This window comes from Pseudophryne corroboree, chromosome 3 (genome assembly GCF_028390025.1).
Source record: "Pseudophryne corroboree isolate aPseCor3 chromosome 3, aPseCor3.hap2, whole genome shotgun sequence".
Taxonomy (NCBI): Eukaryota; Metazoa; Chordata; class Amphibia; order Anura; family Myobatrachidae; genus Pseudophryne; species Pseudophryne corroboree.
In genome coordinates, this window is record NC_086446.1 from 605482055 (window position 1) to 605509750 (window position 27696).

Below are 27696 nucleotides of genomic sequence, written 5' to 3' on the forward strand. Positions count from 1 at the left end.
CCTCCCAGCTGTCCACTCCCAGAATGAACATCGAGCAACTTGCCGCATGGTCATGCGACTTCGAATCCCTCCTTGATCGGTGATGTATGCGATCGCCGTTGTATCGTCTGACCGCACCTGGACAGTCAGAGACCGGAGCATGTGCCCCGCTTGCCGCAGCGCGTTGTAAATTGCCCTGAGTTCCAGGACATGCAATTGACCGAAATCTACCGTTTATTCACGGAATTATCCCTATGCATGAGTCCGTTGTTACGGAATGAGGCTTGATATCTCGAGGTTAACAATCTAACCGTGCTGAACGACGCCATTGTACGTTAGTAAGGCCCGTTGCATGACGAAGTTTTGAGACTGAGCTTTAATGAGCAGATCTGCAAACACGGAACTGTTATCACTTCCAGGGATGAGCTATCACGATAGCCATTACTTGTGACAACCCTAGGCGCCATACGAAGCCAAAATGGTAGCGCTTGAAAGCGAGAATGGTTTTTACTGCAAACTTAAGTAGGCCTGATGCGTCCAAGTACTTATTCTTGTTGAAATCCAGAATCACTGTGGATTTCAACCTGTAGTCATCAACTGCAGGTATTCCTCTGTTGAATCTGTAGTAAGCGACGCACTGATTGACCTGAAGGGTCAGTATCGGACTGACAGTCAGCCAGCTTTGGAACTACCCCAAACTGGAATAATGACCGTGACTCTGTTGTTGACCGCAGTCAAACTGCTAAATCTACTAGAGCTTGTATGGCGTTGTGCAGAACCGCGATTTTATATTCTGACCCAGGCAGACCCGTCTTGCAAATTGCAATGGTGGAAAACAAATCAACCTTTATCTTGTAAACTGCGAACCCAAAATTGCGGATCCCCCAACTGTGGATGACCACAACTGACGATCGGCTGGAAACTCATTATGGCCCTGGTTTTTCAGTGGCTTAGCTGTAAACGCCACTGAAACCCTGGTTAAAGATGCCTGGAAGTAGGTGGCAGCACTTTAACCGTATATTTTACGACAATCAGACAATTAGAGGTTATCGAAAACCACGCTCACTACCACCTGACCCGTCTGTGGCTGTTCCTGTAGCACGGCCCCGAAAGGACTGAAATGTAAAGACTATATCCTGAGTATATTTATTCTGGAATTTGTCCAAGACAGGACGAAACCTGTAGCCAGCGTAAGGTAATGCTTCTATTCTCGTTTAGAAACGGACGCCGTCCTGTTAAGAACGTAGCGAAAAAGCGCGTCGTGCCGCACTAGTGAAGCTGAAAAGCGAGAACTAAACTGGCTGACGTCCACAGAAAATAAGATTTTACTCACCGGTAAATCTATTTCTCGTAGTCCGTAGTGGATGCTGGGGACTCCGTAAGGACCATGGGGATTAGCGGCTCCGCAGGAGACTGGGCACAACTAAAGAAAGCTTTAGGACTACCTGGTGTGCACTGGCTCCTCCCACTAAGACCCTCCTCCAGACCTCAGTTAGGATACTGTGCCCGGACGAGCGTACACAATAAGGAAGGATTTTGAATCCCGGGTAAGACTCATACCAGCCACACCAATCACACCGTACAACCTGTGATCTGAACCCAGTTAACAGCATGATAACAGAGGAGCCTCTGAAAAGATGGCTCACAACAATAATAACCCGATTTTTGTAACAATAACTATGTACAAGTATTGCAGACAATCCGCACTTGGGATGGGCGCCCAGCATCCACTACGGACTACAAAAAATAGAAGTATCGGTAAGTAAATTCTTATTTTCTCTGACGTCCTAGTGGATGCTGGGAACTCCGTAAGGACCAGGGGGATTATACCAAAGCTCCCAAACGGGCGGGAGAGTGCGGATGACTCTGCAGCACCGAATGAGAGAACTCCAGGTCCTCCTCAGCCAGGGTATCAAATTTGTAGAATTTAGCAAACGTGTTTGCCCCTGACCAAGTAGCTGCTCGGCAAAGTTGTAACGCCGAGACCCCTCGGGCAGCCGCCCAAGATGAGCCCACCTTTCTTGTGGAATGGGCTTTTACAGATTTTGGCTGTGGCAGGCCTGCCACAGAATGTGCAAGCTGAATTGTACTACAAATCCAACGAGCAATAGTCTGCTTAGAAGCAGGAGCACCCAGCTTGTTGGGTGCATACAGGATAAACAGCGAGTCAGATTTCCCGACTCCAGCCGTCCTGGAAACATATATTTTCAAGGCCCTGACTACGTCCAACAACTTGGAGTCCTCCAAGTCACTAGTAGCCGCAGGTACCACAATAGGTTGGTTCAGATGAAACACTGAAACCACCTTAGGGAGAAAATGAGGACGAGTCCTCAATTCCGCCCTGTCTGAATGGAAGATCAGATAAGGGCTTTTACAGGATAAAGCCCGCCAATTCTGACACGTGCCTGGCCGAGGCCAGGGCCAACAACATGACCACTTTCCATGTGAGATATTTTAACTCCACAGATTCAAGTGGTTCAAACCAATGTGACTTTAGGAACCCCAAAACTACATTGAGATCCCAAGGTGCCACTGGAGGCATAAAAGGAGGCTGTATATGCAGTACCCCTTTTACAGACGTCTGAACTTCAGGTAGTGAAGCTAGTTCTTTCTGGAAGAAAATTGACAGGGCCGAAATTTGAACCTTAATGGACCCCAATTTTAGGTCCATAGACTCTCCTGTTTACAGGAAATGCAGGAATCGACCTAGTTGAAATTCCTCCATCGGGGCCTTACTGGCCTCGCACCACGCAACATATTTTCGCCAAATGCGGTGATAATGCTTTGCGGTTACATCCTTCCTGGCTTGACCAGGGTAGGGATGACTTCATCCGGAATGCCTTTTTCCTTCAGGATCCGGCGTTCAACCGCCCTGCCGTCAAACGCAGCCGCGGTAAGTCTTGGAATAGACAGGGTCCTTGCTGGAGCAGGTCCCTTCTTAGAGGTAGAGGCCACGGGTCCTCCGTGAGCATCTCTTGAAGTTCCGGGTACCAAGTCCTTCCTGGCCAATCCGGAGCCACGAGTATAGTTCTTACTCCCCTCCGTCTTATAATTCTCAGTACTTTTAGTATGAGAGGAAGAGGAGGGAACACATACACTGACTGGTACACCCACGGTGTTACCAGAGCGTCCACAGCTATTGCCTGAGGGTCCCTTGACCTGGCGCAATACCTGTCCAATTTTTTGTTTAGGCGGAACGCCATCATGTCCACCTTTGGTTTTTCCCAATGGTTTACAATCATGTGGAAGACTTCTGGGTGAAGTCCCCACTCTCCCGGGTAGAGGTCGTGCCTGCTGAGGAAGTCTGCTTCCCAGTTGTCCACTCCCGGAATGAACACTGCTGACAGTGCTATCACATGATTTTCCGCCCAGCGAAAAATCCTTGCAGCTTCTGCCATTTCCCCCCTGCTTCTTGTGCCGCCCTGTCTGTTTACGTGGGCGACTGCCGTGATGTTGTCAGACAGGATCAGCACCGGCTGACCTTGAAGCAGAGGTCTTGCTTGGCTTAGGGCATTGTAAATGGCCCTTAGCTCCAAAATATTTATGTGAAGTGATGTCTCCAGGCTTGACCACAAGCCCTGGAAATTTCTTCCCTGTGTGACTGCTCCCCAGCCTCGCAGGCTGGCATCCGTGGTCACCAGGACCCAGTCCTGAATGCCGAATCTGCGGCCCTCTAGAAGATGAGCACTCTGCAACCACCACAGGAGAGACACCCTTGTCCTTGGTGACAAGATTATCCGCTGATGCATCTGAAGATGCGACCCGGACCATTTGTCTAGCAGATCCCACTGGAAGGTTCTTGCGTGGAATCTGCCGAATGGGATTGCTTCGTAAGAAGCCACCATTTTTCCCAGGACCCTTGTGCACTGATGCACTGACACTTGGCCTGGTTTTAGGAGGTTTCTGTTCGGATAACTCCCTGGCTTTCTCCTCCGGGAGAAAACACCTTTTCCTGGACTGTGTCCAGGATCATCCCTAGGAATAGAAGGCGTGTCGACGGGATCAGCTGCGATTTTGGAATATTGAGACTCCAACCGTGCTGCCGCAGCACTATCTGAGATAGTGCTACCCCGACTTCCAACTGTTCCCTGGATCTTGCCCTTATCAGGAGATCGTCCAAGTAAGGGATAACTAAAACTCCCTTCTTTCGAAGGAGTATCATTATTTCGGCTATTACCTTGGTAAAGACCCGGGGTGCCATGGACAATCCAAACGGCAGCGTCTGAAACGGATAGTGACCGTTCTGTACCACAAACCTGAGGTACCCTTGGAGAAGGGTAAATTGGGACATGTAGGTAAGCATCTTTGATGTCCAGAGAGACCATATAGTCCCCTTCTTCCAGGTTTGCAATCACTGCTCTGAGTGACTCCATCTTGAATTTGAACCTTTGTATGTAAGTGTTCAAGGATTTTAGATTTAAAATTGGTCTCACCGAGCCGTCCGGCTTCGGTACCACAAATAGTGTGGAATAGTACCCCTTTCCCTGTTGCAGGAGGGGTACCTTGATTATCACCTGCTGGTAATACAGCCTGTGAATGGCTTGCAATACTGTCTCCCTGTCTGAGGGAGACGTCGGTAAAGCAGACTTTATGAAACGGCGAGGGGGAGACGTCTCGAATTTCTTGAGACGGGCCCCCACCGTGCCTGAGACCGCTTGTAAAGCCCCAGCGTCATGCTGAGGACTTTGCGGAGGCGGGAGAGGGCTTTTGTTCCTGGGAATTGGCTGTTTGCTGCAGCCTTTTTCCTCTCCCTCTTCTTCTTAGGTTGAGAAGCTACCTGGGGTAAAAATGTGGATTTTCCAGTCGTTGCCGTGGCCACCAGGTCTGTTAGACCTACCCCAAATAACTCTTCCCTTTTATAAGGCGATACTTCCATATGCCTTTTGGAATCAGCAGCACCTGACCACTGTCTTGTCCATAGCCCTCTTCTGGCAGAAATGGACAGCGCACTTACTCTTGATGCCAGTCGGCAAATATCCCTCTGTGCATCACGCATATATAGAAATGCATCTTTTAAATGCTCTATAGTTAGTAATATACTGTCCCTATCTAGGGTATCAATATTGTCAGTCAGGGAATCCGACCAAGCCACCCCAGCACTGCACATCCAGGCTGAGGCGATTGCTGGTCGCAGTATCACACCCGTGTGAGTGTATATACATTTTAGGATATTTTACTGCTTTCTGTCAGCAGGTTCCTTAAGGGCGGCCGTATCCGGGGACGGTAGTGCCACCTGTTTAGACAAGCGTGTGAGCGCTTTATTCACCCTAAGGGGTGTTTTCCAACGTGCCCTATCCTCTGGCGGGAAGGGGTATGATGCTAATAACTTTTTTAGGAATTAACAGTTTTTAATCGGGGGAAACCCACGCATCATCACACATTTCATTTAATTCCTCAGATGCAGGAAAAACTACAGGCAGTTTTTTCTCACCCAACATAATACCCTTTTTAGTGGTACTGGTATTATCAGAAATGTGTAAAAACATTTTCCATAGCCTCAATCATGTAACGTGTGGCCCTACTGGAAGTCACATTCGTCTCTTAATCGTCGACACTGAAGTCAGTATCCGTGTCGGCGTCTGTATCTGCCACCTGCGGTAATGGGCGTTTTAGAGCCCCAGATGGCTTTTGAGACACCTGGACAGGCACAGGCTGAGTCGCCGGCTGTCTCATGTCATCAATCTTTTGTAAAGAGCTGACACTCATAATTCCTTCCATAAGCTCATCCACTCAGGTGTCGACTCCCTAGGGGGTGACATCTCTGTTACAGGCAATTGCTCCGCCTCCACCTCATTTTCCTCCTCATACATGTCGACACAACGTACCGACACACAGCACACACACAGGGAATGCTCTGATAGAGGACAGGACCCCACTAGCCCTTTGGGGAGACAGAGGGAGAGTATGCCAGCACACACCAGAGCGCTATATATATATATATATATATATATATATATATATATATATATATATATATATATATATATATATATATATACATACACACACACACACAGGGATAACCTTATATAAGTGTTTTTCCCCTTATAGCTGCTGTATTGTTATACTGCGCCTAATTAGTGCCCCCCTCTCTTTTTTAACCCCTTTCTGTAGTGTAGTAACTGCAGGGGAGAGCCAGGGAGCTTCCCTCCAACGGAGCTGTGAGAGAAAATGGCGCCAGTGTGCTGAGGAGATAGGCTCCGCCCCCTTCTCTGCGGCCTTTTCTCCCGTTTTTCTGTGGAATCTGGCAGGGGTTAAAATTCATCCATATAGCCCTGGGGGCTATATGTGATGTATTTTCGCCAGCCAAGGTGTTTTTATTGCTGCTCAGGGCGCCCCCCCCTAGCGCCCTGCACCCTCAGTGACCGAAGTGTGAAGTGTGCTGAGGAGCAATGGCGCACAGCTGCAGTGCTATGCGCTACCTTGGTGAAGACAGGATGTCTTCTGCCGCCGATTTTTCCGGACCCTTTTCTTGCTTCTGGCTCTGTAAGGGGGCTGGCGGCGCGGCTCTGGGACCGAGCTCCGAGGCTGGGCCTGTGTTCGGTCCCTCTGGAGCTAATGGTGTCCAGTAGCCTAAGAAGCCCAATCCACTCTGCACGCAGGTGAGTTCGCTTCTTCTCCCCTTAGTCCCTCGATGCAGTGAGCCTGTTGCCAGCAGGTCTCACTGAAAATAAAAAAACCTAAAACTAAACTTTCACTAAGAAGCTCAGGAGAGCCCCTAGTGTGCACCCTTCTCGGCCGGGCACAAAAATCTAACTGAGGCTTGGAGGAGGGTCATAGGGGGAGGAGCCAGTGCACACCAGGTAGTCCTAAAGCTTTACTTTTGTGCCCAGTCTCCTGTGGAGCCGCTAATCCCCATGGTCCTTACGGAGTTCCCAGCATCCACTAGGACGTCAGAGAAAAGAGCTTTTGACAAAGCCGCCAATTCTGATACACGCATGGCCGACGCCAAGGCCCACAGCATGACCACTTTCCACGTGAGGTATTGTAGCTCCACGGATTTAAGTGGCTCAACTCAATGCGACTTCAGGAAATCCAACACTACGTTGAGATCCCACGGTGCCACTGGAGGCACAAACGGGGGCTGACTATGCAGCACTCCCTTAACAAAAGTCTGAACTTCAGGCAGTGAAGCCAGTTCTATTTTGGAAGAAAATCGATAGAGCCGAAATCTGGACCTTAATGGAACCCAATTTTAGGCCCATAGTCACCTCTGACTTGTAGGAAGTGCAGAAATCGACCTAGCTGAAATTCCTCCTTTGGGGCCTTACTGGCCTCACAGCACGCAACATATTTCCGCCATATGCAGTGATAATGGTTTGCGTTCACTTCTTTCCTAGCTTTAAATAGCATAGGGATAACTTCCTCCGGAATGCCTTTTTCCTTCAGGATCCGGCGTTCAACCGCCATGCCGTCAAACGCAGCCGCGGTACGTCTTGGAACAGACAGGCCCCCTGCTGCAGCAGGTCCTGTCTGAGCGGCAGAGGCCATGGGTCCTCTGAGATCATTTCTTGGAGTTCTGGGTACCAAGCTCTTCTTGGCCATCCGGAACAATGAGTATAGTTCTTACTCCTCTCCTTCTTATTATTCTCATTACCCTGGGTATGAGAGGCAGAGAAGGGAACACATACACCGACTGGTACACCCACGGTGTTACCAGAGCGTCCACAGCTATCGCCTGAGGGTCCCTTGACCTGGCGCAATATCTTTGTAGCTTTTTGTTGAGGCGGGACGCCATCCTGTCCACCTGTGGCATTTCCCCACGGTGTACAATCATTTGGAAGACTTCTGGATGAAGTCCCCACTCTCCCGGGTGGAGGTCGTGTCTGCTGAGAAAGTCTACTTCTCAGATGTCCACTCCGGGAATAAACACTGCTGACAGTGCTAACACATGATTTTCCGCCCATCGGAGAATCCTTGTGGCTTCTGCCATCGCCATCCTGCTTCTTGTGCCGCCCTGTCGGTTTACATGAGCGACCGCCGTGATGTTGTCTGACTGGATCAGCACCGGCCGGTGTTGAAGCAGGGGTCTAGCCTGACTTAGGGCATTGTAAATGGCCCATAGTTCCGGAACATTTATGTGTAGGGAAGTCTCCTGACTTTTCCATAGGCCTTGGAAGTTTCTTCCCTGTGTGACTGCCCCCCAGCCTTGAAGGCTGGCATCCGTGGTCACCAGGACCCAGTCCTGTATGCCGAATCTGCGGCCCCCTAGAAGATGAGCACTCTGCAGTCACCACCACAGCGACACCCTGGCCCTTGGAGACAGGGTTATCCGCCGATGCATCTGAGGATGCGACCCGGACAACTTGTCCAACAGATCCCACTGGAAGATCCTTGCATGGGACTTGGCGAATGGAAATTCTTCGTAAGAAGCTACCATCTTTCCCAAGGCTCGCGTGCATTGAAGCACCGATACCTGTATTTGTATTAGGAGGTCTCCGTCTAGAGACGCCAACTCCTTGGACTTCTCCTCCGGGAGAAACCCTTTTTATCCTGTTCTGTGTCCAGAACCATACCCAGGAACAGTAGACGCGTCGTAGGAACCAGCTGCGACTTTGGAATATTCAGACTCCAGCCATGCTGTTGTAGCACTTCCCGAGATAGTGCTACTCCGACGAACAACTGCTCCCTGGACCTCGCCTTTATAAGGAGATCGTCCAAGTACGGGATAAGTACTTCGGCCATTACCTTGGTAAATACCCTCGGTGCCGGGGACAGACCAACGGCAACGTCTGGAATTGGTAATGACAATCCTGTACCACAATTTTGAGGTACACCTGGTGAAGAGGGTAAATAGGGACATGCAGGTAAGTATCCTTGATGTCCAGTGATACCCTGAAATTTTCCAGGCTTGCAATAATCGCCCTGAGCGATTCCATTTTGAACTTGAACCTTCGTATATAAGTGTTCAAGGATTTCAATTTTAGAATGGGTCTCACCGAACCGTCTGGTTTCGGTACCACAACATTTTGGAATAGTAACCCCGGCCTTGTTGAAGGAGGGGTACCTTGATTTCACCTGCTGGAAGTACAGCTTGTGAATTGCCGCCAGTACTACCTTTCTCCGAGGGCAGCAGGCAAGGCTGATGTGAGGCAACGGCGAGGGGGAGTCGTCTTGAACTCCAGCCTGTATCCCTGTGATACTACTTGCAGAACCTAGGGATCCACCTGTGGGCAAGCCCACTGGTCCCTGCAGTTCCCGAGACGCGCCCCCACCGCACCTGTCTCCACCTGTGGAGCCCCAGCGTCATGCGGTGGACTCGGGAAGCGAGGGAAGATATTTGATCCTGGGAACTGGCTGACTGGTGCAGCTTTTTCCTTCTTCCCTGGTCTCTGTGCAGAAAGGAAGCGCCTTTGACCCGCTTGCTTTTCTGAAGCCGAAAGGACTGTACCTGAAAATACGGTGCTTTCTTAGGCTTTTGTGAGGAAACCTGAGGTAAAAAATTTTCTTCCCAGCTGTTGCTGTGGACACGAGGTCCCAGAGACCATCCCCAAACAATTCCTCACCCTTATAAGGCAGAATCTCCATGTGCCTTTTAAATGCAGCATCACCTGTCCACTGCCGGGTTTCTAATACCCTCCTGGCAGAATGGACATTGCATTAATTCTGAATGCCAGCCAGCAAATATACCTCTGTGCATCCTTTATATATAAGACAACGTCTTAAATATGCTCAATGTTAGCAAAATATTATCCCTGTCTTAGCGTATTAATATTATCTGACAGGGTATCAGACCACGCTGCAGCAGCACTATTAATGCTGAGGCAATTGCAGGTTTCAGTATATAACCTGAGTGTGTAAATACAGACTTCAGGATCGCCTCCTGCTTTTTATCAGCAGGTTCCTTCAAGGTGGCCGTATCCTAAGACGGCAGTGCCACCTTTTGACAAACGTGTGAGCGCCTTATCCACCCTAAGGGATATCTCCCAACGTGACCTATCCTCTGGCGGGAAAGGGTACGCCATCAGTAACTTTTTAGAAATTACCAGTTTCTTATCGGGGGAAACCACGCTTCTTTACCCACTTCATTCATTCATCTGATGGGGGAACAAAACACTGGCTGCTTTTTCTCCCCAAAAATAAAACCCCTTTTATGTGGTACTTGGGTTCATGTCAGAAAATGCGTAACACATTTTTCATTGCCGAGATCATGTAACGGATGTTCCTAGTGGATTGTGTATATGTCTCAACCTCGTCGACACTGGAGTCAGACTCCATGTCGACATCTGTGTCTGCCATCTGAGGTAACGGGCGTTTTTTTTTTTTTTGAGCCCCTGATGGCCTTTGAGACGCCTGGGCAGGCGCGGGCTGAGAAGCCGGCTGTCCCACAGCTGTTACGTCATCCAGCCTTTTATGTAAGGAGTTGACACTGTCGGTTAATACCTTCCACCTATCCATCCACTCTGGTGTCGGCCCCACAGGGGGTGACATCCCATTTATCGGCCTCTGCTCCGCCTCCACGTAACCTTCCTCATCCAACATGTCGACACAGCCGTACCGACACACCGCACACACACAGGGAATGCTCTGACTGAGGACAGGACCCCACAAAGTCCTTTGGGGAGACAGAGAGAGAGTATGCCAGCACACACCAGAGCGCTATATAATGCAGGGATTAACACTATAACAGTGATTTTTCCCCAAATAGCTGCTTGTATACATATATTGCGCCTAAATTTAGTGCCCCCCCTCTCTTTTTAACCCTTTGAGCCTGAAAACTACAGGGGAGAGCCTGGGGAGCTGTCTTCCAGCTGCACTGTGAAGAGAAAATGGCGCCAGTGTGCTGAGGGAGAAGCCCCGCCCCTTTTCCAACTGACTTTCTCCCGCTTTTTCTGGAATACTGGCAGGGGTAATTTTACATCTATATAGCCTCTAGGACTATATATGATGTAGATTTGCCAGCCAAGGTGTCATATATTGCCCTCAGGGCGCCCCCCCCCAGCGCCCTGCACCCATCAGTGACCGGAGTGTGAGGTGTACATGAGGAGCAATGGCGCACAGCTGCAGTGCTGTGCGCTACCTTGGTGAAGACCGAAGTCTTCTGCCGCCGATTTTCCGGACTCTTCATGCTTCTGGCTCTGTAAGGGGGACGGCGGCGCGGCTCCGGGAACGAACACCAAGGTCGGGTCCTGCGGTCGATCCCTCTGGAGCTAATGGTGTCCAGTAGCCTAAGAAGCCCAAACTACACCTGTTAGGTAGGTTCGCTTCTTCTCCCCTTAGTCCCTCGCTGCAGTGAGTCTGTTGCCAGTAGATCATACTGTAAAATAAAAAATCTAAATATACTTTCTTTCTAGGAGCTCAGGAGAGCCCCTAGTGTGCATCCAGCTCAGCCGGGCACAAGAATCTAACTGAGGTCTGGAGGAGGGTCTTAGTGGGAGGAGCCAGTGCACACCAGGTAGTCCTAAAGCTTTCTTTAGTTGTGCCCAGTCTCCTTTGGAGCCGCTAATCCCCATGGTCCTTACGGAGTCCCCAGCATCCACTTAGGACGTTAGAGAAACTGTACCTAGATATTGAGCAGATTCACAAGTGTGATCAGCGAGAAGCGTAAGGTGTTCTTCTTGTAGGGCAAACGTGAACTGTATTGCCATGCAACCACTGCCCTGTTAAGCCAAAACCTGTCCCAAACCAGGTTAAACAACACCCCTACTGCTGTATACTGTAGGGCACACTGCGACAGGTATCCCTGAAACTGTCAAATTATAAGACAATAATAACAAGTTTCCCCAGTCAGTATATACGCCAGCCTCCCCCAACGAGGAACGGCAATAGTGCGTATGTGCAGTCGTATTTGTCCAACGGACTTTGCAGCGAAGCTGCTATGCCTTAGACTTACTCCTTATGTACACGGACAAGCAAGTACAGAAGGATAGACCAGTACCGTGACTCAGTACCACGTAAATAAAGTGTGTATAAATCTGCATTACAGCACACGTGTTCATCTTGTGCTGTACAAAACCAAGAAAATAAAATTCCTAACAACACCCCGGCTCCTCTAGAGGCCGAGTGTTGTAGGGCAGCAACTTCCTGGGAAGAACCAGGAAGTAATGTTAAAATGGTGTCCGGCCATGTGCTTGCTTATTGCAAGATTGCCGATACACCAAGTTCCATATAATAAAAAAAAAAAATAAATAAATTATATATATATATATATATATATATATATATATATATATATATATATATATATATATATATATCTCTCTCAATACATACATGTATATACACAGACACACATATCTGTATACCATCTTATACCATCTTAAAATCCTGATTATTTTGCTGCCTAAACGCAGCTTAGTTATTGGGGCCTCCCTGCGGGCTTCCTCCCCCCCTCTCTCTCCTGCAGAAGAGTATTATTTGCAGGTGCAGCCTTTATTCTGGCTGCCGACTTCCCCCACACTGCTCCCCCCCCCCCCCCCCCGTTGTTCAGCAGACGGGGAGTGCGGGTCTTACCGCAGCCGCGTGAAGGACTGCACGCCGGAGAATGGTGAGCGGATGCCAGAGCGGGCCGCGCCAGCAGCTGTCCGCGGTCAGCTCGGCCGCTCACCCCACCAGAGCCGTACCGGGTAGGGAGGACGACGGATTGCGCGGACGCCGGAGAGATGGGGAGCGGCGAGCTTTCCGGCGGTAGTGGCGGGAACTGCGCGCTAGTTACCCCTGCAAGCGCCCAGCGGCGCCGGGTGTCTGACCCGGGGAGCGTCGAGCGGCCCTGCGCAATGACGGGGTTCGCTCCCTGGCTCCCTCTACAAGCCCAGTGGAGCATTATAGTGGCAAGGGGTTTAACTAGTGGCAGGCAGCAGGGGAACGTTTACAGCAATTAAAGTATATAAACACATACAGTCCCCCCATAATGGGCGGCAGCGTGAGCTGACCGCCCGCAATAGACAGAAAAAGTAAGTAAGTGAGCGGCGGCAGTGAGAGCTGCCTAGCCGCTCAGTACCTACACCACCTGCGGAGGCCATGACGGGACTTCTCTGTAAGCGCCGTCCTGCGTCCTTGTGCAGCCGGTGGCTGCAATCAGCTGCGCTGGTTTTGGTCAATGGCGGGGCCCTTTGTATGAGCACCAATGATCCCGGACCCGAACTTCTCTGATAAGTTGGGAAGGGATCAGGTAGAAAAAACAAAAATATAATATAATCTTGCTTGAAGAATCGAAGGACATTCAGTCCACAGTACCTTCCGACTAGAGGCACAGAAAAATACTGAAGGCTCTATGGGAATATGGAGGGGATGGCCAGTTACTAATTTAAATATTTAAATATGTGCCATTTCCGGCTACGCCCCGTCCATATCCCAAGAGTACTCCAGTAACCCCTAGTGGATGAAAAAGAAATAGACATAGCGTTTATTCTGGAACCCAGTAAACTAATGTCTCTTTGAGCATCCCTCATATATAAGACAGCATCTTTTATATGCCCTAGGGTCATTAAAATGGTATCCTTATCCAGGGTCTCAATATCCGCTGATAAGGAATCTGTCCATGCTGCTACAGCACTACAAACGACGCAATTGCCGGTCTGAGTAACGTACCAGAATGTATGTGAATGAACTTCAAGGTAACCTCCTGCTTGCGGTCAGCAGGATCCTTGAGGGTAGCGCTATCTTTTTTGATAAGCGTGTCAGAGCCTTGTCTACCCTAGGGGAGGATTCCCACCGTATTCTGTCCTTTGGCGGGAAAGGATACGCTATAAGAATCCTTTTGGGAATCTGCAGTTTTTTGTCTGGAGTTTCCCACGCTTCTTCGCATAATTCGTTCAGCTCATGTGAGGAGGGAAAGGTGACCTCAGGTTTCTTTCCCTTATACATGTGTACCCTCGTGTCAGGAACTCATATCGAATACATTTAGCCACTTTTGGCTGTAATTTTGCATCATCGTAGTAGACACTGGAGTCTGAATCCGTGTCGGTATCTGTGTCAACTATTTGGGATAGTGGGCGCACCTGAGACCCCGAAGGTCCCGGCGACATTGGGACAGACATGGGTTGACTCCCTGACTGTACCCTAGCTTCAGCTTTGTCTAATCTTTTGTGCAATAAATTAACATTAGCACTTAAAACATTCCACATATCCATCCAGTCAGGTGTCGGCGCTGCCGACGGAGACCTTACATTCATACACTCCCCCTCCTCCTTAGGTAAGCCTTCAACCTCAGACATGTCGACACACGCGTACCGACACACCCCACACACACAGGTTCCCCACCAGGCCCTTTGGAGAGACACAGAGAGAGTATGCCAGCACACACCCCAGCGCTATATGACCCAGGAAAAACACAGAATGATTACCCAGTAGCGCTTTTCAAGTATGTATATGCGCCAATTATGTGCCCCCCCTCTACTTTAAAACCCTCTTTCATAGTGGTATCAAGCAGGGGAGAGTCCGGGGAGCTTCCTCTCAGCGGTGCTGTGGAGAAAAATGGCGCTGGTGAGTGCTGAGGGAGAAGCCCCACCCCCTCGGCGGCGGGCTTCTGTCCCGCTCAAAATTCTTAAAAACATGGCGGGGGCTCTTTATATACATGTACAGTGCCCAGCTGTACATGTATATATGTACATTTGCCACAGGAGAGGTTTATATTGCTGCCCAGGGCACCCCCCCTGCGCCCTGGCACCCTTACAGTGACCGATGTGTGTGAGGTGAAAGGGAGCAATGGCGCACAGCTTCACTGCTGTGCGTTACCTCTATGAAGATCAAGCTGTCTTCTGCCGCCTCTGAAGTCTTTTCCTCTCATACTCACCCGGCTTCTATCTTCCGGCTCTGCGAGGAGGACCACGGCGCGGCTCTGGGACGGACGGCGAGGGTGAGACCTGCGTACCGATCCCTCTGGAGCTAATGGTGTCCAGTAGCCTAAGAAACAGAGCCCTGAAACTCAGAGAAGTGTGTCTGTTTCTCTCTCCTCAGTCCCTCGATGCAGGGAGTCTGTTGCCAGCAGGCTCCCTGAACATAAAAAACCTAACAAATACTTTTTCTTTACAGGAAACTCAGGAGAGCTCCCTGAAATGCACCCAGTCTCCACTGGGCACAGTATCAAACCGAGGTCTGGAGGAGGGGCATAGAGGGAGGAGCCAGTGCACACCCAGATCCAAAGTCTTTCTTAAAGTGCCCATGTCTCCTGCGGAGCAGGTCTATCCCCATGGTCCTTACGGAGTCCCAGCATCCTCTAGGACGTTAGAGAAAATCCTATTTTCTATTACTGCCTAAAGGATGCTGGGGTCCACATTAGTACAATCAGGATTTACCAAAGCTCCCAAAACGTGAGGGAGAGCGCGGAGGCTCCTGCAGAACTGACTGACCAAACTTAAGGTCCTCAGAGGCCAAAGTATCGAACCTTTAGAATTTTGTAAATATGTTCGACCCAGACCAAGTAGCCGCTCGGCAAAGCTGTAAAGCCGGGACACCCCGGGCAGCCGCCCAGGAAGAACCCACCTTACGAGTAGAGTGGGCCTTAACAGATTTTGGACAGGGCAGTCCTGTTGTAAAATACGCATGCTGGATAGTGAACCTGATCCAGCGAGAGATCGTCTGCTTAGAAGCAGGACTCCCAAGTTTCTTGGGATCATACAGGACAAACAGAGTCCGATTTTCTATGGCGAGCAGTCCTCTTCACAGATTTTCAGAGTCCTTACAACATCCACGGACTTTGACAGAATTGAGGTGTTAGTAGCAACTGGTACCACAATAGGTTTGGTTGATATGAAAAGCCGACGCAACCTTTGGAAGGAACTGCTGATGTGTTCGGAGCTCAGCTCTATCTTTATGGAAGATCAACTAGGGGCTTTTACAAGACAAAGCCTTCAACTCCGACACACGTCGAGCAGAAGCTAAGGCCAACAAAGTGACAGCCTTTCACGTGAGAAACTAGACTTCAACCTCCTGTAGATGCTCGAACCATTTCGATTGGAGGAACTGTAACACCACGTTAAGATCCCAGGGTGCCGTAGGCGGCACAAAGGGTGGCTGGATGTGCAGAACCCCTTTCAAAAAAGTCAACCACAGGGAGACAAGCCAGCTGTTTCTGGAAGAAAATGGATAAGGCTGAAATCTAAACCTTTACGGATCCCAACCTCAGGCCCATATCCACACCTGCTTGCAGGAAGAGGAGAAACCGTCCAGTTGAAACTACACCGTAGGAAACGTCTTGGATTCACACCAAGATACATACTTTTTCCAAATGCGATGGTAATGTTTAGACATTACTCCTTTCCTAGCCTATATCAGGGTGGTAATGACCTTGTTCGGAATGCCTTTCCGAGCTAATATCTGGCGTTCAACCTCCATGCCGTCAAACGTAGCCGCAGTAAGTCTTGATAAGCGAACAGCCCCTGTTGTAACAGGTCCTCCCGAAGAGGAAGAGGCCTCAGATCTTCCAGTAGTAGCCCCAGAAGATCTGCGTACCAAGCCATTCTTGGCCAGTCTGGAGCAATGAGGATTGCCTGAACTCTTGTTCTCCTTATGAGCTTTAGAATCCTTGGAATGAGTGGAAGTGGAGGAAACACGTACACTGACTGGAACACCCATGGAGACACCAGAGCATCCACTGCCACTGCTTGCGGGTATCTTGACCTGGAACAATACCTCTGAAGCTTCTTGTTGAGGCGGGAGGCCATCATGTCTATCTGAGGAACCCCCCAAAGATGTGTCACTTCCGTGAACACCTCTGGATGGAGGCCCCACTCTCCTGGATGGAGATAGTGTCTGCTGAGGAAGTCCGCTTCCCAGTTGTCCACTCCCAGAATAAAAATTGCTGACAGCGCCAACGCGTGTTTTTCTGCCCAGAGGATGATTCTTGTTATCTGACATTGCAGCTCTGCTCTTCGTTACGCCCTGTCGGTTAATGTAGGCCACCGTCGTTACATTGTCCGACTGTACTTGAATGGCACGATCTCGCAGAAGATGTGTCACTTGGAGAAGACCGTTGTACACATCTCTAAGTTCCAGAATGTTTATTGGAAGACTAGATTCCAGACTTGACAACCTTCCTTGGAAGGTTTCCCCTTGAGTGATTGCGCCCCAACCCCGGAGACTTGCGTCTGTGGTCAGAAGGATCCCGTCCTGAATCCCGAACCTGCGGCACTCCAGAAGGTGAGACATTTGCAGCCACCAGAGGAGTGAAATCCTTGCTTTCGGTGATAGACGTATACTCGGGTGCATATGTAGATGAGACCCCGACCACTTGTCTAGGAGATACAATTGGAAGGATCGAGCATGAAATCTTCCGTACTGTAGAGTCTCGTAGGATGCAACCATCTTTCCCAGAAGGCGAATGCACTGATGAACCGATACCCGGGCTGTCTTCAGGACATCCCTCCCCATTGTTTGAATAACCAACGCTTTTCCTCCGGTAGAAACACCCTCTGCACTTCCGTATCGAAGATCATCCCCAGGAAAGAATCTCCTTGTCGGCTCCAAATGCGACTTCGGAAAGTTCAGGATCCAAACATGTTCCCTGAGCAGACGAGTCGTGAGGGCAATGGACTGCAACAAGGTCTCCCTTGTCGATGCCTTTATCAGCAGATCATACAGATATGGAATTATGTTCACTCCCTGTCTGCGGAGAACAATCATCTCTGCCATAACCTTGGTGAACATCCTCTGTGCCATGGAGAGAGCAAATGGCAGTGCCTGAAACTGATAGTGACTGTCTAACAGTGCAAACCTGAGATAAGCCTGGTTCGGCGGCCAAATCGGAATGTGGAGGTACACATCCTTGATATCCAGGGATACCAGAAACTCTCCCTCCTCTAGACCTGAGATCACTGTTCTCAGAGACTCCATTTTGAACTCCCTCAGATAAGGGTTTAACGATTTCAAGTTCAAAATCGGTCTGACCGAACCATCCGGTTTCGGTACCATGAAAAAGGTTTGAATAGTAACCCTTGTTTTGCATATGCGGTGGAACTGTAACAATGACCGCTGACATTTCCAATTTTTGAATAGCTTCCTATAGGACAGCATGGCTGTCAGTAAAGCTGGCAAGGCTGATTTGATGAATCGGTGAGGCAAGAGTTCTTGAAACTCCTGTCTGTACCCCTCAGATACAATATCCTGTACCCAGGGGTCCAGGCCGGACGACACCCAGACGTGGCGGAAACGTCTGAGCCTCGCACCCACCAGACCGTCCTCCAGGCAGTGCGGTCCACCATCATGCTGAGGATTTTCAGGAACCAGAAGCAGGCTTCTGGTCCTGGGAGCCTGCAGGTGCAGGCTTTTTGGATTTTGCACGCCCACCTCTAAAGAAAGTGGTAGGGGGCTTGGACTTTCGTCTTAGCGGTACGAAAGGGCTGCGATGCATATGAAGAAAAGGGTTTCTTCGTAGAAGGCTTAGCTGAGGGAAGAAAAGGTGACTTACCCACGGTTGCCGTGGAAATCCACGCCTCCAACACTTCCCCCAAATAGAGCCTGACCTGTGTAGGGTAGGTTCTCCTGGATTCCGCGTCTGCCGACCATTGGCGTAGCCAGAGTCGCCTGCGAGCTGTGACAGACATGGAAGATAGCCGTGCATTCAGCATACCCAGGTCCTTCATGAATTCCACCATGAACCCTGCAGAATCCTGTATGTTACGTAAAAACAGTTCAAGGTCACGTCTATCCATTGTATCTGAATCTTCTAGTAACGTGCCTGACCACTTTACTATAGCTTTTGAGTTCCATGCACAGGCAATAGTAGGCCTTAACGCCCCCCCTGAAGCAGTGTATATGGATTTGAGCGTAGTGTCAATCTTACGATCAGCCGCTTATTTTAACGCGGTAGATCCAGGGACAGGTAAAACCACCTTTTTTGACAGTCTGGAGACCGATGAGTCAACTATGGGTGGGTTTTCCCATCTTTTTCTACCCTCCTCAGGGAAGGGAAAAGCAACCAGAACCCTCTTGGGGATCTGGAATTTTTTCTCCGGGGTTTCCCAGGATTTTTCAAATAAAAGCATTTAATTCTTTAGACGCAGGAAAGGTTAGCAAGGCTTTCTTATTGTCTGTGAAGTAAGCCTCCTCAACCTGCTCAGGTGGTGTGTCAGTAATGTTTAACACATCTCTAATGGCCTCAATCATGAGCTGCATCCCCCCTCAGCACATCCCCCTCACCGCCTGCCGTGTCAAGAGTCGGTATTCGTGTCATCTTGCATAATCTGAGCAAGTGCACGTTTCTTTGGGAATATGCTAAGGGATTGAGAAGGAATAGGAACAGAACCTGACCAAACAGCCATAGAATTCTTTAAAACCCGAGTTTCCGTCTCAGTATGAACTACCCTAGTGGAGATCTGAGAGATCATTCCCTTAATAGAAGTCAGCCATTCTGGCTCTTTAATAGGAATCTGAGACAATACATTACATTCCTGGGTACAAGGAATGGATTCCTCTGGGGAAGAAATATCCTCTGCAGCATAAGACACAGAGTCCCTGGACATGGCTATGTGAGAGAGCATACACCCACACACACAGGAAATGTCAGACAGTTTTTTTCCCCCAAGAACTTTCAGAGAAACACAGAGCTTGGAGCCAGCGCACACAGCGCGTAATTAGGTAGATGTAACAAAATACCTGGCGCTGTGTACCCTTAATAGACTACACAGAAATTTACAGCCTCCCCTCCCCTTCTACAACCCCTTGGTACCGCACAGGATAGCTGGAGTCGTGTGGAGGGACAGCACTCCCTGTCAGCGTCTCTGGATCTGTCTCTGCAGGGAGAAAATGGCGATGAACGCTGCTGGGTCCGCTCTGAGAAGCTCCGCCCCCTGGAAATGGCGCCTCTTCCCGCACTTTCAAAAGATTATACTGGCCTGAGAATTTTGCTAACAGCGTCACTGAGGTCCCTGGTAGCCTTGAGTGACCAGTGTAAGGTATCTGCGCTGGCTCAGGGCACCACCTCCCCGTGCCGCCCAGTTGCCGCCATTTACATTGGCTCCCCGCTTGTCAGGGGCGCCGGTGACTCACTCGCCACTGGAATCTTCTGGCTCTGTTAGGGGGTGGCGGCATGCTACGGGAGTGAGTGGTCGCCTCGGGCAGCTAACGATAATCACCCTCAGGAGCTCAGTGTCCTGTCAGCGGAAACAGTGGCCATTGACCTCTCAGGGTTGGACACTACTTCCCCCCTAAGTCCCACGAAGCAGAGAGGCTGTTGCCAGCAGCCTCCCTGTGCCTAAACTCTAATGAAAAAAATAAAACTAGAAAAACTAATATGGAGCTCCCCTAGGTGTGACCGCCTCCTCCGGGCACATTTTCTAAACTGAGTCTGGTAGGAGGAGCAGCCCACACTCTTAAACTCTTAAAGTGCCAGTGGCTCCTAGTGGACCCGTCTATACCCCATGGTACTAATGTGGACCCCAGCATCCTCTAGGATGCAAGAGAAATTTGTAATGTTTTGATGTGCCACAGCGCCAGGCCTTCTCCAGCAGCTGCGGCGATGTAATAGGGGGTAAGGAGCCGTCCATGTGCTATGTGGTGCACTGCAACCCGGGATCATCTCCGGAGGCTGATGCAATATTGCTAGTTAACCCCCAGTGCAGCAGTGGGTGGGGAAGGGGGAGGGGGGGTTGCACATGGCTCCCTGCCGCCGGAAGACCAGGAGACCGGATCCCAGTGCAGATATGAGACATTAGTTAACCTTCGCTGGGGACCAGCCGACACCTGGGTTGTGACTAACATGACAGGTGGGCCAAGGCACATCGGAATGACCACTACATACTGTCCATAGGGGACAATGTTAAAGATGATCATGACTTGGACTTGCAAAACAATATGCACTTAACATGATTGGGTAAAGACAACAGGATGGAACTACCCCATGTGGTATTGTGTGTTAGATGGGGGGAAGGGGGTTGGAAGAGCCTGCGTACCCTAGATTTTTTTTTTTTTACTATTTGAACAATAAACATCTTGCCTTCAAAACCAAAACAACTACTTTCATCTTGCGACCAACAGGAATGCGCCACCAAACTCTGCCCTCTGCCAGCTACTGTGCAGTGGCTGGTCCATGTGAGGGACCAGTGAAAATCAGCCGATGCCAATTAGGAGGCATGTCAGCAGCGTGTCTAATAGCAAGCTGTGCCAGGGCTGGTGATAGGACCTGGTGGTGGCAGCAAAGTACCTGCCCTCTGCACAGTGGGTGGAGTCAGCAACAGGAGGTTTCCGGTCGTAAGAGGTTATTCCCTATTGGCCCAGGTGAGACTCAAGCAAATCTGTGATCGGTTGGTACAGGCAGCGAGGCACATCTGGGTCACACTGGGTCAGTAATTATCCTACTTAGAAAACCACAGGCGTGTTGGGACCGCTTTCTGGCCGTTCCGTAGTCAGCCATTGCAGATTAGCTCATATTTGGAGAGGACCTGGCATCTTGGGAGAGCTGAGACAGCTAGGATTGCTTCGATGATCCAACCCACGTGCATCAGATAGTCCCGCTTATGTGAGCATCTCTGTGCACAAAATGGCGGCTGAGTCATCAGCATATTTTTATGCCACTGCAACCGAATAGTAACTGCGTGTACCCCTGAATCAGGGCCTAAATTTGCCTGTTTAAGGTTCTGCTTCCCTAACCAATCACTAACTTCCTCCCCTGAGGTTGTAGAAGAGGAACCGTGTTGTGCCCTTCACTAAGAACAGTTCTGTGCAGAGCTCTTACAGCAATTTAAGAGTAAGAAATAAAGCAGCAAACTGAAAATATTTTAGCAGAACGCAAAACACAATTACAGCTGTGACAACTGGTGGTGGTAGCAGAGGCAGGAAGATCCCATGCTGCACAGTTATACTGACCAAGCACATCATACAGCTTTACCAAGAGTTGCCATAGACAAAACGTTACACTTCCCTCTATACCTCATGTCACGCCCCCTGGGCACTACTAGCTTTACCTTTTTTTCTCAGGTCTAATAGCTACCAAAGATGCTATAGATATGAAAATAACAAAATAAAAAAAATGTACACAAAAATGATGATCGATTACTATGCCTGGGCAAGTGTTCACGATAAGGTGTGTAAAATGGTGGAGAATGAGCCCACTGAAATGCAGGGAATGAGGGAAATAGGACAGACTCCATGAATATACAGCCAAAAACTGTAAAATGTGTGATTTTAACCGCATTAGTTACATACAGTGTGTTGATTATTGAATAATATGTTTGAACATGACCCTGCAAATACTGAAAATATATACTGTACCTCACTGCGGGTTACAATAATCCTGATCAGCGCAGAATCATCTGTGCCAGCTCCCTTCATGGCCTTGTAAAGTCTCTCCGCAAAAAATGCTGGACGGTTAAGTGCACACTGCACTGTAAAAAGAGTCAATGATTACTACAACACTCACAAGAATTAACCAATATACAGACACCTGAATGATTGTCAGGAAGTTAGGACAACAATAAGAGCCACAGGGCATGCCACCTGTCAGGCAGCTAATGTACATTTACAGTTCCTACCTGAAAGAAAACAATTCAACCCTCTGTTTACAATAACCACTGCTTAACCAGATTATAGCCAGCAGCAAGTCTAGAATAAATGCACTAAAAGCCATTATTTTAATTTTCTGCATGAAAGGTACAATTCATGAAATCTGAAGTTCAGAAAGAATATGTAATTTAAACTAAAGGACCACAAACAATAAGATTTTACTTACCGATAAATCTATTTCTCGGAGTCCGTAGTGGATGCTGGGGTTCCTGAAAGGACCATGGGGAATAGCGGCTCCGCAGGAGACAGGGCACAAAAAGTAAAGCTTTTTCCGATCAGGTGGTGTGCACTGGCTCCTCCCCCTATGACCCTCCTCCAGACTCCAGTTAGGTACTGTGCCCGGACGAGCGTACACAATAAGGGAGGATTTTGAATCCCGGGTAAGACTCATACCAGCCACACCAATCACACCGTACAACTTGTGATCTAAACCCAGTTAACAGTATGATAACAGCGGAGCCTCTGAAAGATGGCTTCCTTCAACAATAACCCGAATTAGTTAACAATAACTATGTACAATTTATGCAGATAATCCGCACTTGGGATGGGCGCCCAGCATCCACTACGGACTCCGAGAAATAGATTTATCGGTAAGTAAAATCTTATTTTCTCTATCGTCCTAGTGGATGCTGGGGTTCCTGAAAGGACCATGGGGATTATACCAAAGCTCCCAAACGGGCGGGAGAGTGCGGATGACTCTGCAGCACCGAATGAGAGAACTCCAGGTCCTCCTTAGCCAGAGTATCAAATTTGTAAAATTTTACAAACGTGTTCTCCCCTGACCACGTAGCTGCTCGGCAAAGTTGTAATGCCGAGACCCCTCGGGCAGCCGCCCAAGATGAGCCCACCTTCCTTGTGGAGTGGGCCTTTACAGATTTAGGCTGTGGCAGGCCTGCCACAGAATGTGCAAGTTGGATTGTGCTACAGATCCAACGAGCAATCGTCTGCTTAGACGCAGGAGCACCCATCTTGTTGGGTGCATACAATATAAACAACGAGTCAGATTTTCTGACTCCAGCTGTCCTTGCAATATATATTTTTAATGCTCTGACAACGTCCAGTAACTTGGAGTCCTCCAAGTCACTTGTAGCCGCAGGCACTACAATAGGCTGGTTCAGATGAAATGCTGACACCACCTTAGGGAGAAAATGCGGACGAGTCCGCAGTTCTGCCCTGTCCGAATGGAAAATCAGATATGGGCTTTTGTAAGATAAAGCTGCCAATTCTGACACTCTCCTGGCAGAAGCCAGGGCTAGAAGCATGGTCACTTTCCATGTGAGATATTTCAAATCCACCTTTTTTAGTGGTTCAAACCAATGAGATTTTAGGAAGTCCAAAACCACATTGAGATCCCACGGTGCCACTGGAGGCACCACAGGAGGCTGTATATGCAGCACTCCCTTAACAAAGGTCTGGACTTCAGGGACTGAAGCCAATTCTTTTTGAAAGAAAATCGACAGGGCCGAAATTTGAACCTTAATAGATCCCAATTTGAGACCCATTGACAATCCTGATTGCAGGAAATGTAGGAATCGACCCAGTTGAAATTCCTCCGTCGGAGCACTCCGATCTTCGCACCACGCAACATATTTTCGCCAAATTCGGTGATAATGTTGCACGGTTACTTCCTTCCTTGCTTTAATCAAAGTAGGAATGACTTCTTCCGGCATGCCTTTTTTCTTTAGGATCCGGCGTTCAACCGCCATGCCGTCAAACGCAGCCGCGGTAAGTCTTGAAACAGACAGGGACCCTGCTGAAGCAAGTCCCTCCTTAGAGGTAGAGGCCACGGATCTTCCGTGATCATCTCTTGAAGTTCCGGGTACCAAGTCCTTCTTGGCCAATCCGGAACCACTAGTATCGTTCTTACGCCTCTTTGCCGTATAATTCTCAATACTTTTGGTATGAGAGGCAGAGGAGGAAACACATACACCGACTGGTACACCCAAGGCGTTACCAGCGCGTCCACAGCTATTGCCTGCGGATCTCTTGACCTGGCGCAATACCTGTCCAGTTTTTTGTTGAGGCGAGACGCCATCATGTCCACCATTGGTCTTTCCCAACGGGTTACCAGCATGTGGAAGACTTCTGGATGAAGTCCCCACTCTCCCGGGTGAAGATCGTGTCTGCTGAGGAAGTCTGCTTCCCAGTTGTCCACTCCCGGGATGAACACTGCTGACAGTGCTATCACATGATTCTCTGCCCAGCGAAGAATCCTTGCAGCTTCTGCCATTGCACTCCTGCTTCTTGTGCCGCCCTGTCTGTTCACATGGGCGACTGCCGTGATGTTGTCCGACTGGATCAACACCGGTTTTCCCTGAAGCAGAGGTTCTGCCTGGCTTAGAGCATTGTATATTGCTCTTAGTTCCAGAATGTTTATGTGAAGAGACGTTTCCAGGCTCGTCCATACTCCCTGGAAGTTTCTTCCCTGTGTGACTGCTCCCCAGCCTCTCAGGCTGGCGTCCGTGGTCACCAGGATCCAATCCTGTATGCCGAATCTGCGGCCCTCCAATAGATGAGCACTCTGCAACCACCACAGAAGAGACACCCTTGTCCTTGGAGACAGGGTTATCCGCAGGTGCATCTGAAGATGCGACCCTGACCATTTGTCCAACAGATCCCTTTGGAAAATTCTTGCGTGGAATCTGCCGAATGGAATTGCTTCGTAAGAAGCCACCATTTTTCCCAGGACTCTTGTGCATTGATGTACAGACACCTTTCCTGGTTTTAGGAGGTTCCTGACAAGCTCGGATAACTCCTTGGCTTTTTCCTCCGGGAGAAAAACCTTTTTCTGAACCGTGTCCAGAATCATCCCTAGGAACAGCAGACGAGTTGTCGGCATTAACTGGGATTTTGGAATATTCAGAATCCACCCGTGCTGTTTTAGCACTTCTTGAGACAGTGCTAATCCCATCTCTAGCTGTTCTCTGGACCTCGCCCTTATTAGGAGATCGTCCAAGTATGGGATAATTAATACGCCTTTTCTTCGAAGAAGAATCATCATCTCGGCCATTACCTTTGTAAAGATCCGAGGTGCCGTGGACAATCCGAACGGCAGCGTCTGAAACTGATAGTGACAGTTTTGTACAACGAACCTGAGGTACCCCTGGTGTGAGGGGTAAATTGGAACGTGGAGATACGCATCCTTGATGTCCAAGGATACCATAAAGTCCCCCTCTTCCAGGTTCGCTATCACTGCTCTGAGTGACTCCATTTTGAACTTGAACTTCTTTATGTACAGGTTCAAGGACTTCAGATTTAGAATAGGCCTTACCGAGCCATCCGGCTTCGGTACCACAAAAAGAGTGGAATAATACCCCTTCCCTTGTTGCAGAAGAGGTACCTTGACTATCACCTGCTGAGAGTACAGCTTGTGAATGGCTTCCAACACCGTCTCCCTTTCGGAGGGGGACGTTGGTAAAGCAGACTTCAGGAAACGGCGAGGTGGATCTGTCTCTAATTCCAACCTGTATCCCTGAGATATTATCTGCAGGATCCAGGGATCTACTTGCGAGTGAGCCCACTGCGCGCTGTAATTTTTGAGACGACCCCCCACCGTCCCCGAGTCCGCTTGAGAAGCCCCAGCGTCATGCTGAGGCTTTTGTAGAAGCCGGGGAGGGCTTCTGATCCTGGGAAGGAGCTGCGTGTTGCTGTCTCTTCCCTCGACCTTTGCCTCTCCATATGCCGTTTTGAATCCGCATCGCCTGTCCACTGTCGCGTCCATAAAGCTCTTCTGGCCGAAATGGACATAGCACTTACCCGTGATGCCAGTGTGCATATATCCCTCTGTGCATCACGCATATAAAGAAATGCATCCTTTATTTGTTCTAACGACAGTAAAATATTGTCCCTGTCCAGGGTATCAATATTTTCAATCAGGGACTCTGACCAAACTACCCCCGCACTGCCCATCCAGGCAGTCGCTACAGCTGGTCGTAGTATAACACCTGCATGTGTGTATATACTTTTTTGGATATTTTCCATCCTCCTATCTGATGGATCTTTAAGTGCGGCCGTCTCAGGAGAGGGTAACGCCACTTGTTTAGATAAGCGTGTTAGCGCCTTGTCCACCCTAGGAGGTGTTTCCCAGCGCTCCCTAACCTCTGGCGGGAAAGGGTATAATGCCAATAATTTCTTTGAAATTATCAGCTTTTTATCAGGGGCAACCCACGCTTCATTACACACGTCATTTAGTTCTTCTGATTCAGGAAAAACTATAGGTAGTTTTTTCATACCCCACATAATACCCTGTTTAGTGGTACCTGTAGTATCAGCTAAATGTAACGCCTCCTTCATTGCCAAAATCATATAACGTGTGGCCCTACTGGAAAATACGGTTGATTCGTCACCGTCACCACTGGAGTCATCGCCTGTGTCTGGGTCTGTGTCGACCGACTGAGGCAAAGGGCGTTTCACAGCCCCTGACGGTGTTTGAGTCGCCTGGACAGGCACTAATTGATTGTCCGGCCGTCTCATGTCGTCAAACGACTGCTTTAGCGTGTTGACACTATCCCGTAGTTCCATAAATAAAGGCATCCATTCTGGTGTCGACTCCCTAGGGGGTGACATCCTCATATTTGGCAATTGCTCCGCCTCCACACCAATATCGTCCTCATACATGTCGACACACACGTACCGACACACAGCAGACACACAGGGAATGCTCCTAATGAAGACAGGACCCACTAGCCCTTTGGGGAGACAGAGGGAGAGTTTGCCAGCACACACCAAAAGCGCTATATATATATCAGGGATAGCCTTATAATAAGTGCTCCCTTATAGCTGCTTTGTTATATCAAAATATCGCCATAAATGTGCCCCCCCCTCTCTGTTTTACCCTGTTTCTGTAGTGCAGTGCAGGGGAGAGACTTGGGAGCCGTCCTGACCAGCGGAGCTGTGAGAGGAAATGGCGCCGTGTGCTGAGGAGATAGGCCCCGCCCCTTTTCCGGCGGGCTCGTCTCCCGCTATTTAGAAAAATTAGGCAGGGGTTAAATATCTCCATATAGCCTCTAGGGCTATATGTGAGGTATTTTTAGCCTTTATAGGTACTCATTTGCCTCCCAGGGCGCCCCCCTCCCAGCGCCCTGCACCCTCAGTGACTGCCGTGTGAAGTGTGCTGAGAGGAAAATGGCGCACAGCTGCAGTGCTGTGCGCTACCTTTAGAAGACTGCAGGAGTCTTCAGCCGCCGATTCTGGACCTCTTCTGACTTCAGCATCTGCAAGGGGGCCGGCGGCGCGGCTCCGGTGACCATCCAGGCTGTACCTGTGATCGTCCCTCTGGAG

At 49.4% G+C, this 27696-nt stretch overlaps 1 protein-coding gene across 3 annotated transcripts in view; it reads right to left on the reverse strand.

Moving 5' to 3' along the window:
• ANXA7 (annexin A7) overlaps positions 1-27696 on the reverse strand; it is a 205728-nt gene that overhangs the window by 26119 nt on the left and 151913 nt on the right. For all 3 annotated transcript variants that reach the window (XM_063961521.1, XM_063961519.1, XM_063961520.1), the window contains one exon: positions 22126-22238. In XM_063961521.1, coding sequence (XP_063817591.1) covers positions 22126-22238 — 113 coding nt within the window. The remainder of the gene's footprint in view (positions 1-22125; positions 22239-27696) is intronic.